The following is a 16536-nucleotide window of genomic DNA, read 5'->3' on the forward strand; positions in this document are numbered from 1 at the left end:
TTGTGAATTTTTAGGAGCATTCTTTAAAACAACATCACCTACTTTATCATTCGATCAGCTTAGAACTGAAGAAGTTCAAGAAAGTTACCTCTATTAGTCGAGTCTTCACTTTCATCACGACCCCTAAAACTAACCCTTGTCGCAGTAAGAATCTAATACAATCTATAGAAGCATTTAATCTGATGCGTTGGTTGGTCTTTATCAAATCAGTTTGCTTATCAAAAGCAGTAGTTATGGGTTGTCTTTGGTTCATCAGATTTTGACACTTTTGGATTGCCATATTATGTGGACTTCCATCTTCGTGATGATTTAGACTTGCTCTCTTGTTCCAAGTATTAAATCCATTTTTTACAAAATGATCTGAACCACCTTGGTTTTTAATCTTGGATTTAAATAGATAACAACATAAACAAAATGTGTCTTCAAGTTTAATAATGTACTTTAGCCAGTATTTGTGATCATCAAACCAAGAGGGAACAAATCTACGAAGTTTTCCTCCAATCTCTCTTTGTTGGAAAGAATGAGTTCGAGGTTGATAAGGCCCTTTTTGTAAGTAGGATCTTCTAATCTCAGCTCATTGATTTACATGATAAATTTCCATGCTTGTCCTTTCTCCGGCATAGACAATGACTTTTCATATACAAGTGACCTATGCCCACTTTATTGCTTCTAGTTTCTACACCATATAACCATTTAAAATCAAAAAGAGATATAAAAGACTAAAGAGATAAAAGGTTTACCCAAAAGTAAATTGAATGTAGGAGAAGAAGCACAATTTGTAGCGCCAACGACCACACGTTCTTCAGTTCCGTCCGGTCCAATGACGGGCCAGCGACGGAGATGGTACGGATGCAACCGTAGATAAGGACATTAAAGACGATCAGAAGTCCAAACCTTTGACACCAAGAACTGTTCAAGACAGTTTGCGGCCGCTAAAGAACGGAGGCGACCAAAACGTGATTATCGGTAACACTAAAGAATCGTCGGCGATCGGTGGCAATCCAAAGTTGAGAAGACGAAGGCACAACGGCTAATCGACAAAATCGTAATTTTGTTTAGGTTTTTTGTTTTTATAGTTCTATACTTTTCTACATTGAAATTAGATTAGTCTTGGGTTTGAAAGAATATATGTTATTATATTTTCATAAAATATTTTTTTGCTCTTAAGTTTTTTAAAAGTTGTAAAGATTGAAAATAGATTAGGCAAATATAAAAGATCATAATCGTTTTTTTCTTACTATCAAGGGTGTCCAATTTGTTTTTCCAACAGGTGTCCCATAAAAATTATGCTATATCTGGTAAATAAAATTTAGAACTAAGGGGTGTCCCAGGACACCCTTTAGATACAGGTAGACTCGCCTCTGGTCTTGATTCACCATCTTGGTGTAAGGTGTGACACATGTGTTCCTTGATGAGCTAGTTTTGATATGATGCTAAAGATTGTACAATTTTTCTAAGAAGTGGAAGATTCTCATGGAAGATGCCCATCGATGATGCTCATGGAAGATGTTCATCGATGATGCTTATAGAAGATGCTCATGAGGTTGTAGATTCCAAAAGCTATGACATGGTGGATTGTGATTGGTTGATTACATTCATGGTCCTATGAGCCAAATGGACTTGGTCCATTACGGTTTTAGATCTGATCCCTTCACTATAAATAGGGATGCTGCTAGTCATTTGTTTGTTTCTTTTGTATCCTTAGTGAGTAGGTCAAAACTTTATTGAGTTGTACTAGTAATACAACACCAAGGTCCAGGTAAATAACACCTTTGAGTTTTGGAAATTCAAGTCATTAATGATAAAGTTTTGTAGAGACCACGACATGACAAAGGATGTATCATGATGTGGTTAACACTAGATGAAATGCGTATTCATTTTGGTCCTCACGGCGTGGCATGATGTTGGCCATAACGTGATGGCATCCATGACGCAAAACACTAATTTTCGGTCCTTAAGCCTTATTTAAGGGATGTGATGGCTAGGGTTTGTACACCCTTAGCCTCCATCACCTCTTTTTCGACCTAGCAGCATCTGTTGCCTCCATTGTTGAGTTTTTGAAGTTTTGTGGTGATTTTTGGTGAGAAAAAAAAAAGAAGAAGGCATCCTTTATGAGAAGATCCAGCAAGTAAGCCCCTCCTCCACTTTTTAGCTCATCTTTTGGACCATTGTAAGTCTTCAAGTTCCAACCTTTATGCTTCATGCTTCTAGACCTAGGTTTATGTTCCTTGTTCTTCATGTTTGGGTTAGTTGGTGTGGTTAGATTCCATAAAGTTGTCAACTTTATGGAACCTTGAGGTCCTCTTGCGATTATATGTCCTAGATCTGAAGAATGATTGAGTTTTGAATCCTTACATGAGGTTTTAGCCTCATTTTCATCATTTTTGACCTATTTAGAGTTTAAGACATGCATTAGGCATGCATTTCTGTAAAGCATCGACTTTTATGATCCATTAGGTGTAGAAAAGCCTTCTCGAATGTATGGATGAGTGGCCTTCACAATTAAGAGCTTAATGTATTAAGATGGCCAGAACACTTCCCACGACATGGAGGATTGGCCTCTATGACATGAAGACAGAAATTCTATGTGACTATTTTGTGCCAAGGCCACCATGACGTGGCAGAAGCTTCGCCACGGTGTAGCGGCTGGCTATGAGACTTTAACTGTTGAGTTTGACTTTGACCATCGACTTTTGATCAAACTTGAGGGTTTTAAGTCCATAGATTGATGATTTGCCTCTATTTGATGTATAAGTGGTTCGTAGTGTCGGTTCTTGTCATCATGTGGGCAGTGTTGATATCTATTAGCTTACAAGGTAAGTTTTCTCACTATACTTTGTACTATAGTATGTATCCTTGTGTTTGCGATGGTGGTATGTTGTAGTGATCTTTTGTATTGGTAGATATGTATTAGGGGTGAAAATGAGCCAAACTACTCATGAGCTACTTGGGATCGACTCGTTAAAAGCGCAACTCGAAACTGATTTTAAACGAGCCCGAACCGAGCTCTAGCTTAATATTAAGCTCGTTTATTAAACGAGCTCGAGCTTGAGCCTATATCACTAAACTCGATTAGGCTTGCGAGCGTAAACAAACCAATATATAATATCATTTATTGTTATTTTTATATAATAAAATAAAATCATATTTAGGGAATTAGGGATTTAGGTATTAATAAACGAGGTTCTTGATGAGCTCGAGCCGAGCTTAAGATTATTTAGGTATGTTGGACAAAAAATAAGTCAATATCGAGCCTGGTCGGAGCTTGTATAATTATTTATGAGCTCGATCCAAGCTCGGTACAAGAAGCTCGAATTAAGTCAACATATAACTTAAACAAGCCCAAGCTGACCCTGGCCAAGATCGAGCTCGGCTCGGCTCGTTTACACCCTCAAATTCCATATGATTACCTATGTTGTTGGATCTTTTTTTGTTTGTTTTGCATATGTCCACATATTGTTGTAGGGTTGAGACGGTCCTTCTTTGTTTTGTAGGCCAAGATACCCGGGTGGTCCAGTGTAATGTAGGCCTTGCGAGGAGGTCCAATCAAACTGTAGGCCTAAGGGAGTGTTCTAAATACAGTAGGACTTGCAAGACGGTCCAGTAGACTGTAGAGTCAGTAGGGTGGTTCAGGCATCCTACAGGCTTTGCGAGGCGGTCCAAGAAGACTGTAGGTTCATGTGTGCATGCATTGTATGTATATTCTTGTGTTGGGTATTTTGGGGAACTTACTAAGCTTTGTTTATAGTTGTAGATTTAAATGTTTCATGTACTTCAGATGATCGGGGCAAGGAGAAAGAATGATCTTACACATCCTCCTATTGCTTTATGTTTTAAGAGATGATATTGACACTCTTATTTTTATGGTTTTGTTTTGAAACAATGAATGATTATTTTCTGGATTTTATAAAAATGTCTTTTAAAACTGAAAAATTTTTACAATGGTTTTTGGGACATTGCAAATTGGTATCTGAGCCCCGGTTTGAGGGATTTGGATGAATACTCATGTGATCCCAAACTCAAACTAAGGATCTGAGGATTTTCACGGGTTTTTTGAAAAGTATAAATTTAAAAAATAGAAAAGAGGATGTGATGCGTACAATCAGTCAGAGCTCAAGAGAAGTTATTCCCCAAGCTATCCACACTTGATATATGTGTATTGTTAGAAATGCATACTAGTAAATAGGCTAAGAATCTTCAGGAATTTCATGATAAAATTGTCTGATTTATGATGCGTGATAGCCTAGGGGATTTCTTGATAGGCTATATGAAACTGACATTATTGTTGTAGTTGCCAACTGTATGCATCACGATTGTACATTACAAGGTTTTATTGCCTGAGAATGCTTGATTTAGCCTTATTTCATGTTCCCTATCTGGTTGTGGGCTAGGGTATAATCAATTATTCGATTGTGTATTTAATATGGAGTTGTGTATGATTAGCATACGCAAGGCGACCGCAATGTTAGAGGAGGTTTCATGGATTGGATGTGTGATTGTTACAGAGCTAGTAGAAGTAAGGAATTGGTAGTTACTCTTGAGAGAGTTTGTATAGGGTGTATATATACCTTAGTAGCTTTGGGCCAGTGGCCTTGGAATTTCATGGTGATCTTTCGAGACAAATACAGGTAGGTGTGAAAGGTAGTATGGGCCTGTACTACGAGAAGTACAGGACCCGTACGGGTATCAAGGAAGTCACGAGTTTCGAGGAATGAGTGGTCGAATAGTGATGTGTTAGGGTATGATGTGATTTTCTGATGTGTTCCGGTTTATTTTCAGTATGGTGACTACGAGAGGTTTAGGATCAGGTGCTAATGGCCTGGTGAGGCCAGGTTTGGGTGATGACGAGATCCACAAGTTAATCACTACTCAAGTGAATTTGGCAATCAGGGAGGCAATCCTAGAGTTGTTTAGGTCTATCAAGACCACTTTGATTTAGATGTTTGATGAGCATTATGTTGATGCCACTAAGGCTGTTGTCACTGCAACCACCACAGTTGCAGGACTTCAAGGAGGAGGATTTATGAAGTACGAGGAGTTTAGCAACATGAATCCCCGAGTTCAACGGGTTCAAGGACTCGATTCTTTCTATGAGATGGATATATGATGTTGAGGGGTATTTTTCATGTTTGGAGAACCAGAATGTTAAGTTCGCGATGAACCTTTTTCGCCTGGGGGTGAAGGATTGCTGGAAGTTTGCCACTTAGAGACTTTTTATTGTGGAGCGGGCCGGGATGACATGGGAACAGCTCATTGAGATGTTTCACAATAAGTACATTCCACTAATCGAGAGAGAGAGAGAGAGAGAGAGAGAGAGAGAGAGAGAGAAAGAGAGAAAAGGTTAGCCCTAAAGGTATCTGTCACTGAAGCAGACAACAGAATTGGTGATGGAGATCAGCAAGATATTTATTGAGAGAGCCCGATTCTGCCCTGAGTATGCTGCTTCAGAAATAGGTTCAGATGTCATGATACTTGAGCATGATCAAGACCAAGATTTAGGAGTTTGTGTCAAATAATTAGTATTTTTTCCTTACAGAGCTGCAATCATTTTCCTAGAGGAGAGAGATTGAGATTGACTTGCGGACAAAGGAGAAGAGGAAGGCCCCATTTTAGATTCATATTGCAGTAAAGTGGTTTAATCCCGTTGATTCTAGATCCGGAGGACAGAAAGGCCGCACTTGTGGAAAGTGAGTGAAGGTGAATGATGGTGTATGTCGATTAGTGATTAGGTGCCACAAAATTTGGCATGGAGGGTAATTTTGCTAGAGATTATCGTCAATGGCAGCAGTAGACAACGAGGTAGAAAGAATGAAGAAGGACCCTCATGTAGCCTCATGTGTTTGGAAATAAATGTTTGGGCTCTCTCTTCAATTTTAAATGTAACAATAGGCATAATTGTCAATTAAGTTTAAAATTTAGTAGATAGATAAAAAAAGAGATGTGGATAAATCAGGACACGTACGAAATTATGATGATGAATATGCCAACATAATAAGAAACGAAAAAGCTGAATAAAATGAAAACATTGAACACTTCGTTCTTATTATCACCCAAACTAATTAATAAAAAAAATACAAAAAAAATCTTTTATAATCTCTACGTCCTCTGATTCTTAGTACCAAAACGAAGAACAATATAAAACAAAACCCTATATAAAACCGCCCACCCCAACATCCAATAAACCTTAAACCACTTCGGATCTTTCTCATGATAAATATGTAATGACTGCAAAATATCAACTCCCGACACATTCACCCCACCAAGATTCACCCCAAAAACTTCATCTCTCTGAAACTCATTTATCAAAAGCCCTTCATACGGATACGTCATCGTCGATATCACATTCATCCATCTCCAAACCTTCGGTATGTCATGACTATTCAAAAAATACCCACAAAACAAAAAGAACAACGCTGTGAACGCAATCACCGCAGCATACCCAAGTATAAAATTCGGAACCACCGAACTCACAAACACCACGAATGAGTTAGTTGAAAGTAATGAAACATAAAGAACGATCAAAAAGTACAAAAATGGTCCTTCGAGTTTTAACGCGAACCAGGTTAGGGCGGCGTAGACGGCGGCTTGAAGGAGGAGAAACGGTAGATATGTTATCAGTCCGGCGATGGTGTAAGAAGAGGCTCTGTATGCATTGTGTGAAGTTTCACGAACGAAGATGAAGCGTTCTTGGATGAACGCGGGAACAGCGTCGTTTGATGAGAAGAAGAAGAGACAAACTGTGAAGATGAAGAAACTGAGACGGTTTGTGATTCCTTGCATGGTTTTTCCGGGGTTTTTGAACATGGTGGCCATCATGAATCCCATGATTGTTAAGACCATGAGACGGGAGAGAAAGAGTTCTGGTGTTCGCCGGATGTTTATGAAGTTCCGGCGGATTAGGATCCAGGTTTCTGGGAGGAATGAGTTTGGGAATTTGGGGTGGAGGTGGTGGTGGTGGTGGTTTATGGTGGTTGGAGTGGTGGATGGAGTGCGGTAGTCGTCTTCGTTGAGGGTATAAGAGCTGCTTTGTGGAGTGGTGGTTCCGGATAGGATGTCGGCTGAGTTGGCGTAGTAGGCACGTGATGCGCTGCGGAAAAAAGACGTGAAATTAACAGATTATATTGTGTTCTTCGATATATTAGATCTTGAGTCACGTCGGTGGGACATAATGCGCACCCAACAAGGTCAATCAATAATACAAAAATTGCACATCCAAAAAAGGTAAGACTGTTACTCATTAGAATAAAATGGGACAAAAGTACAATTTTTTGTCTCAACCAAAATGGTCATTCAGAGATTAGAGTAACTAATGTATAGTAGACAAAAATTGCTACTTTTTTGGGACCTAAAAGTGGACAAGGACTCACTTTTAGTCTCTTTATGCAAATACATGCAAAAAAATTGTTACTTTTTTTTCCGACCTACAAAGGTGGGGCAATGACTCACTCTCGATCTCTTTATGCAAGAAATGTCATTTTCTAGAAAGTGTGTTCTTTTACCTTGTTGGAGTCGATGTTTTTCTATCATTCCTAAGACGATTTGGAGTCGACATAATCGATTGCATGATTCCTGAATGGCTCCATGTATTCGAATTATTCCACGGGCTTCTCACACTATGATCAAATCCCTTTTCTTGACCATTGTTTCCTTCCATGTGAAACCGACTCTTCTTCTCGGAGCTTCGATGGGGTGGTGGTGGTGTCGGGGTCATAAGCGACATTTCATCATCATCCGATAATTCTGGTGGTTTCATACCCGTAACCACAAATTCTGCTAATGCATCCACTCCATATTCTGATTGATCATATCGTTGAATAACATCAATCAAGAACTCAATCGGGCTTTCCCCTTTTGGAACTTTCCGGCCCATTCGACCCAAATGGAACCCGACATCTTTTGGGGACCCTTGGTACATGAGTTGACCACGAGCCAATATGATGAGGTGGTCAAGTAGAAGTAAGATGCGCGATGATGGTTGGTGAATGGTTAGAACCACGGTGCTTCCGGTTCGTGCAATGTTGTGAACCTTTTCGATAACACTTTGAGCACTTGTCGAGTCCAAACCGGATGTCGGTTCATCTAGAAAAAGCAGTGATGGTCCATGGATGATGTCTACACCAATTGATACCCTCCGACGTTCACCCCCTGAGACTCCTCGGGTCCCTTCATCGCCTATATATGTGTTCCTTGCAGACTACATAACAAAAAATGTATGTAAATTACAGGAGTTTTTTTATTTGCAAGAAATAACAATGCATTTTATTGTTTTGTTTATTATATTTATAACATTATGGTTTTAACTTTTTCATGCTACATGATTGTACATCGAGAAGTATATTGTTGTAATAGAAAAATATTGAAAGTGTAGAATGGTATAATATACTTTTTGCATATAGCCCTAAATCTTTTTGTTAACGCATGCAAATTAGAAATTTATTAAAGTCTAGTAATTACCGTATTTATTTCAATTTTCACGTGATTAAATTTGTAGAAACCACTGTACGTTTTTAGCCTTGCAAAAAACCAAATGTTAAGCACACTACGACAAATCGATGTTGCACGTAGCACCATTTTCACACAATTAAAGACACTATTTTCATACGATAAGCATTCTTGAAATAATACAAACTCAATTTTTACATTTTAAAAAATTATGTTAATTTAAATTTTAAACACAAAACAAAAACTATTAACCACATTAACTAAACAATCCTTGAAACACGTATGTTCATACGTTTATGACAAGTCATTCACGTTGTTGCACCTTTTTTCACACAATAAACAAACTTAAAAGTTAGAACGGCATAAAAACTAATTTTGATACACTTAAAACTATGTCAAATGAAATTTACTATAAATGTAATCACAAAAAAATGACTTGTAGGAATCATTTTATATTATAGTTATGTTACGTACCGATAAACCAAGTTGTTCAATCAATGTTTCAACCCGTTTCCTCTTTTCCATCTTACCAACCGACCCTAACCGAAAATCAGCAGCAAACATCAACGTTTCATAAACAGTCAACATTGGAAATAACCGATCATCTTGCATGATATAAGCCGATGTTCTCTTAATCAAACTCGGGTTCATTTCAGATCCATCTAAAGACACTTTACCCTTAAGACTACCACTTGCAATCCGACCCGCTAACCCATCCAAAAAAGTAGACTTCCCGGCACCACTCGGACCCATGACTGCAGTCACACACCCTTTGGGTGCGAACCCTGTGATCCGGTTCAATAAGTCAGCATCTTGGCTAACCCATTTGCCTTCATCGGTTTTCTTTTTCTTGGTCACAGTGTAGGTTAGGTTCACGAACTCTAACCCACCGGTGAACACTTTTGTTGGTTTGGTTATGTTGATCACGGTGTCATGACGGATGTGGTTATTGTTGTGACTCATCTGATTGGTTGTTCAGGATTAAGGGTTTAAGATCAAGATTCAAGATTCAAGATTTTGGGTGAAATGAAGTTGGAGAAGGGTTTAAGAAGGAGATGAAGTTTTATTTTTTTTTAATTTGAGTAGGGATTGGGGGGAGTTCCAAAGATATGGTACAACCGTACAAGTTGCATTGTGCAACTAGTTTCTAGATTCAAGATTGGATGCATCGATACACATGACGACATTATTCTTGTTTCCTTCATCTTTTTTTTTTTTTTTTTTTTTTTTTTTTTAATATCATTATAAGGTTACAAGTTTAAATCTATAAAATTATATGCAAGCTGCTTGTTGTTTGACTGAGGCATACTCATGGGTATGTAGTGTTTTTCCAATTTAATAAATGTAACGATTTTTCCTATAAAAGTTTGTTAATTTTATTTATTTGTGATATACAAACGCATATGACAAATATTTTGTTGTGGAATGGAGTTAAAGCCGATGGTATCTTCATGATAGAAAGACTAATTGACAAAGATTTGATAAATAAGTATGATCGATGTTTTTTTTATTACCGTCGTTGGTGAGTAATTAAAGCAAGTTAAAGGACGGTGTTGATAAAAATATAGATTTAATGAACTAAGATATGATGTTTTGTAGTGTACTCTGTAGCCTGGTAATAATGTTTCTCAAGAAAGATCGGAATATTTTAACAAATTAGTGTTTTTTTAACGACAAATTAACTAATCTACTCCTAAATAACCACCTATGTCTCCACCAAAACTTGAAACACTGACCTCTCAAATGAGATGGTCGCCGGTATAATAAGAGGCTATTTACGAATTAATAGTAAAAGATTAGTCCAATCTCTAAAACATTAATAAGTATCGGGTTAATCACTTCGTATGGTAAGAAATTATATATTTTGTATCTATTTGGATTTTTTTATATGACTAATGTTTAGTTTAAAAACATCATTTTGCCCAACAATAACCGGTCATGACTCCTTTTGATGACTTTTCATCTCCGTGTCATCTTTGACAGCATCTCTATTCCTATTACCTCTTCCCTACATGTTCATCAATTTAATTAATTGATTGAAATGAACAAATTGATCCAAAGGGTGTTTTACTATGAAGTTGCATATCTGCTAGGAAATAGAGATTGATATAAAAACCATATAAAAAATATATACTTTATCACAAAATCTCTCTCTCTCTCCCAAGCGGGAGAGGGGGGTTGTGATAAACGGATTCAAGATTTCTCACGACTGGATATTGTTTGATTGAGTTACATAAGAGGGTTGTTATGTTGCTTTCCGTGTGCATGGTGGTAATCAACATCAATGGCAACGGATGTGAAAAAGCAACAAAAGCAAAATCGACTGGAAATGGCAATTTGTCAATACTAAGAAGAGTAATTGTGATAAAGAAAAACAAAATGGAGTCGAAGATGAATCAAGAGGTAAGCCAATTAATCCAAATTTTAAAGATCTTGGAACGGTCTCTATGTTGCTATACATTACGAATTTTACGATTTGTTTTTAAACTAAGGACTTGTGGTCAACGTGTGAATAGTATGAGAGTTTGGTGGATGTATACATTGCTAGTAGATTGTCCAAACTTGGGACGATTCTTAAGGGTTGAGACGATAATGTTCTTGCTATCATGGCATTTCATATAGATTTTATCGCTACACGTAGAAGCAGTTAGTGAACCTTGTTACTACCCCTTTTGAACGGAACAAACCTTGTGGTTTGAGAATAGCAACGTACTTTAAGAAAAATATTTTATTTTGAAAGCAATGTTGCGAAAAGATTTCAACTGTTAACAGAATAATTAAAACCAAAAAACATAAACATGTTCCCAAAACATCATAGTCTAAACTATTCCTAAAAGTCAATAAGTAAACTCCCAACACTCATCATATCACCTTCCACATAATCATATTTCTCTACACGTGAGACGCACTTCAAAATATTATGTTAGGTTGGGAAGCTTAAAGAGATACATAAGGTTCAGGACTCATAATAACATATACAACTTTATAGCTTTATTTCTTTTATAACAACATCTTGAAATAAATAGGCTATTTAGCAACATGGGATTCAACATATTTGGATGCATATAAATAAATACATCATCCCAAGTCCTCGTACAACTTAATTTCTTTCCTCATAACAACATGGTGGCATGTCGCACGTAGTGGCGGATGTCACACCCAAAAACCGAGAACGGCGGAAACGTTCTGGGGCGGAGGACGTCATGTATAGTATCACAACACAGTAATAGTAAATAAGTAAACAAACATCATCCATTGCATTAAATATATAATTTTAATACATATGTGTTCTTTGTAATGTAATATACACTAGAAATGAATGATCAAAAATAATAGACGAGACTTGTCTGTGCTCCGTCTTCTCAAAATCCTGTCACCGGTACCTGCGTACGGATGACCTGAGAATACAAGTTATTTTGAAAGCGAGTATCAGCATTTAAGCTGGTGAATTCACAAGTATTTTAGTGTCTTTGGTTTGTAAAACTGTAAGGAAAAGTCTTGTAACTGTTTGATGAAACAATTCGTATAAGTATGAAAACCCTAGAAAGTCCCGTATTTCCTACTAGTATAAAAAGTAGCCTTCTACTAAGACCCGACTGTTTTGTATGTTTTGTTTCTTGTAAAAGTGTGTAATTTTCCCATGTGTAACTATTATTATTAAAATATAGTCTACTTCATCGTTTATGTGAGTATGTCACAAAATAAAAGTAAAAGGGAAACATTATATAATCATGTAAGTATTATCCTTTGGTACTAGGATAAACACAGCAGAGTAACTTGCCGAATAGTATTAACCGTAGACATCCGTCGATGTGCATTTTCCCTCTGTAGCTAACAGCTGGGTGTAGAATGGTTAGTCCCGTACGTATATAATAGTATCTACCCATATAATATGTAATAGTATCTTATCATATAGTATGTAATCGTATCTCTTCCTATAGTATGTAATACAGTTGTATAGACTCATGAATGAACTGACTCTTGTATGTTTTATTTGTACTAGGAATAGTAGGTAGTATTTCCCAAACTATACCTATTATAATTTGCTAGTAATGCAGTTTGAAGTGTCCATGTATGTTTATACACCTTTGCTATACAAGGTGTTGGAGCTGCTGTCACAGCCATCCTATCAAATACTTATATATATATATATATATATATATATATATATATATATATATATATATATATATATATATATATATATATATATACTTACTACATAAATGTATAGACATGATTTCTATGAATACATAAGTGAAAAAAGAGATTTTGTAATACATTTAAAAGGTTTGAAACAATAAAATAACCATGACTTGATGTCAGTTTATAAAACTATTTAAAAGTAGTTTGTTTGATAAAACGTTTCGAAAGTATAGTAAATCCATCTGTTTGGTAGTTATTAATCACATGCGATTGATATAATAACTATGATATTCAACTTTTATCCCCCCCATAGAAGTATTTAAAAGCATGCAAGAGCATTTAAAAGGTTGATTAAGGGGTATGAACTCACCTGTAGTGAGTAGTTTGTTCGGAAGTGTTGGAAAAGGTGCTAGTTGTCAAGTAAAGACTTGTACACACACAATGAGCCTAGTTATCATATAATAAACATATATATAACTAATTAGTCAATTTATAACTAATTAATCAAGTTAAGACACCCTAGGACACGGAAACACTTTGATTCAAGTGTTAATGGTACCAACGGGTTGCATCTAAGGGTTGTATGGCATGGCATTTGAGTTTATGGCCCAAGGACAACTCCTTATGGAGTTTACGGACCATGACCATTTCCCCATGATTTTATGGCCGTAAACTCATGGTACTAAGTGCCAAAATGTGTTTTAAGGTCTAACAAGTCATGATTGAGCATCCGATGATCAAGTCCAAGCCTTAGGAAAGCATTAGGGCACACTAACACTACTTTGTAGAGTTCACGGCCTAAGGACCATATCCTTATGTGATTACGGCCGTAAACTCCCAAGGGGACTTGTTTTGATTGTTGTTTAATGTGACATCCCCAAAATCACGGCCAGAAAAGACCGGTTTGTTTATGCTTTGTTTAAAAATCAGAGTTACATTTTAAATGAAAGTGTTGCGGAATTTGTCCCAAAACAAATATATGATAAAGATTTATCAAAAGCATTTCCATAGAAATGTATTTCATTAAAAGACTTGGGATGTCATGTTCGTACATATTAAAAGCATAAACAGTACAATATAAGCCTTACTACATTATTTCATATCTACAGGCCTATATCCGTAATCCCTCGTCCAAAACATCACACCTATGCTCATGCGCCACTACCTGTAATACATAAAACTGAGTGGGTCAGGCTTGGGAGCCTGGTGAGCACATAGGGTTTTCAACCCACAATAAATAAGTTTATTAATTTCATCTATCAACAATAACCCAATTACCCGTTCCCGTTATCCTCACTTTACGTCCCTAAACACCTATCATAAGGGACCTAGCCTAAGGATCATCATCGGGACGGACACTACTGCTAAGGGGATTCCTCAGCAATAAATGTCCTAAAGGCAACCATGTGGGGGATGGAGTACACCGGTGAACACGTCGTTCACAAACACCTACAGGTTGCGAGCCTGCTAGTGTTCCACTGGACTGTCTAGAAGAGTCCGTGGTCGTCATCCATACTCCGCTAGATGACAGAAACAACAACATCAACATCGAGGCCTCTCCTCATTTTATCACACATCACCTATTACATCTACCCATGTTTTACCCCAACATTTTCGTAGATATAAAATACATATACAGTTTAAATCATTGAAAACATGTATAACAACGTTCATCAAACATAAATAGCAAGTAATCAAATAATATGCACACATAGCACGTAATTTATAAAATACTTCATATCTATGTGTAAGCTGAAAGTAACTATGCACTCACCTGAAAGGTGGTGACTCATCACTCGGACAGCGCTTCGATACTCTCAAAACGATATTCCTTCGATAAAACCTAGTACCAACACCACTAGGGTTTAGTCTAACGATAACCGCGATTAATTAATAGTCTAGCTATTATTATTATTATATAAGCGTTAAACGATACTTATATAACCCATAATAATAGCCCAAGTACTTATTATAAGGTCCTAATAACATTACTATATTAAAACGTAAGCTAAACTAAAGATAGGTTAGGCGTAGCTCACTTACAGCGAGTTTTCTCGAAAACCGGGCTTCGCTGGAGCAGCGTTCCCGAGCCGAAAGGCTCTTTTCTCGGGACTCCGGGAGCCTCGGGGCTTCCTTCGGGTGCTAGGGGGTTTACCTAGGCTTTAGGGGGCTTAAGGAGGCTTAGAGAGAGAGTGTAGAGAGAGAAAGAAGTGGGGAAAGGTGTGAGAAATGAGAGAACCCGGCACTTCTATTTATAGGGTGAAATCCTGACGGACTCGCCGAGTCGGTTCACTGACTCGCCGAGTCAGTGCCACGTGTCATCATCTGATGGCTTTCCTTGGGGAGAAAGCCTTGGCCCATATTCAGCCACGTCACCCCTTTTGCAGCAGCACTCTGCCAACTTCTAAACCCCGTAACTTTCGCATACGAGCTTCGTTTTCGACGTTCTTTTTTTCCACGTGTAGGTAAAAACAAGATCTACAACTTTCATTTAGACTCCGTCGGCTAATTCTCGACCGATCTCAAATTTAACAGTAAGAGGCGTTTAGACTGTTAAATGACCGCGAAGAATTCATAACTCCTTCATACGAACTCCGTTTTCGTCCATCTTTTTACCGTTGAGTTCCTATTAATGAGATCTTCAACTCTCATTTAGGTCGCGTAAGCCAAAAACCGCTCGAACAAAAATTCGAGTTTCGGGCCGTGCACTGCTAAGCCGAATCTTAGAAAAATCATAACTTCCTCATACGAAGTCAGATTTGGGCGTTCTTTTTATCGACGTTCTTAGTTTAACATATTCTACAACTTTCGTTTAGATTGATAAGGCTAAATCTCACTCTATCGTAAATTCACTATTTACGCTTCCCGGTGTCGTGCCGGTTTTGCCGTAAAACTTCGACGGGCCATAACTTCTTCGTTATAACTCGGATTTCGGCGTTCTTTATATGTACAGAAACCTTGAGACATATTCTACAACTTTATGTAGAGACATCGGGCTTATCTCATACTTTAATTTTGACGCTTATTTTTATTTTTTATTAATTATACACTTATAATTAAATAATAAACACATAAACACACATAATTCACATAATACTCAAATATTTCATCTTTATTTCTTCAAAAAGAGTTACAAGAGTTGACCTAGACTATTACATTGACAAAAATGCTTAGCCCTAAAACCCGGGCGTTACAATTCTCTCCCCCTTAGGATGATTCCGTCCCGGAATCATGCATCAACAAACAGATGTGGATAGCGACTCATCATGTCATCCTCTGTTTCCCAAGTGAGATTAGGCCCATTCGAATGTTTCCATCGGACTAGCACTAAGTCGACCATCTTGCGTCGTAACTTCTTAGTCTTACGGTCAACAATTGCCTCAGACTCTTCGATCAGCCTTTTATTGTCATCCATCCTTAACTCTGAGATTGGAATTATGTCGGGAACATCTCCCGTGAATTTACTCAAATAACACACATGGAAAGTGTTATGAATACCATTGAGTTCTTCGGGCAATTCCAACTTGTAAGCCTGGTTCCCTATCTTCTGAAGAACTTTGAACGGTCCAATAAACCTTGGACTCAACTTTCCTCGTTTCCCGAATCTTATAAGTCCCTTCCACGGTGAGACTTTAAGCAAAACGGAATCCCCAACTTCGAAGGTTATCGGTCGTCTTTTCTTGTCAGCATAGCTCTTCTGACGATCCTGAGCTGCTAACATTCTTTCCCTAATCACCTTCAACTTCTCAGCAGTCTCATGGACTATCTCGGGGCCCATAAACTGCTTCTCTCCGGCTTCAAGCCAACAAGACGGCGTACGACACTTTTGTCCATACAAGGCTTGGTAAGGTGCCATCTTGATGCTCGAGTGAAAACTATTGTTGTAGGAGAATTCTACCAGAGGTAAGTGCTCGTCCCAATTCCCTTGGAATTCGAGGGTACATGCTC

At 37.6% G+C, this 16536-nt stretch overlaps 1 protein-coding gene across 1 annotated transcript; it reads right to left on the minus strand.

The window, feature by feature from the left end:
* Positions 1-6012: 6012 nt before the first annotated feature.
* On the minus strand, positions 6013-9434 carry LOC145100717 (ABC transporter G family member STR2-like). Its single transcript, XM_079037880.1, has 3 exons — positions 8917-9434; positions 7500-8194; positions 6013-7087 (listed from the first exon to the last, which is right to left on the minus strand). Exons 1-3 carry the CDS (start codon positions 9403-9405, stop codon positions 6097-6099), a joined length of 2175 nt encoding a protein of 724 aa, XP_078894006.1. The 5' UTR covers positions 9406-9434; the 3' UTR covers positions 6013-6096.
* Between the last annotated feature and the right edge of the window lie 7102 nt (positions 9435-16536).

The sequence above is a fragment of the Lactuca serriola genome, chromosome 4 (genome assembly GCF_051521515.1).
Source record: "Lactuca serriola cultivar US96UC23 chromosome 4, Lser_US96UC23_V15, whole genome shotgun sequence".
Taxonomy (NCBI): domain Eukaryota; kingdom Viridiplantae; phylum Streptophyta; class Magnoliopsida; order Asterales; family Asteraceae; genus Lactuca; species Lactuca serriola.

Coding starts and splice junctions, on each gene's coding strand:
- LOC145100717 (XM_079037880.1), bottom strand. CDS start 9,405: ATGAGTCACAACAATAACCACATCCGTCATGACACCGTGATCAACATA. Junction 8,195..8,916: donor TTGAACAACTTGGTTTATCG/GTACGTAACATA, acceptor TTTGTTATGTAG/TCTGCAAGGAACACATATAT. Junction 7,088..7,499: donor AAAACATCGACTCCAACAAG/GTAAAAGAACAC, acceptor TTTTTTCCGCAG/CGCATCACGTGCCTACTACG.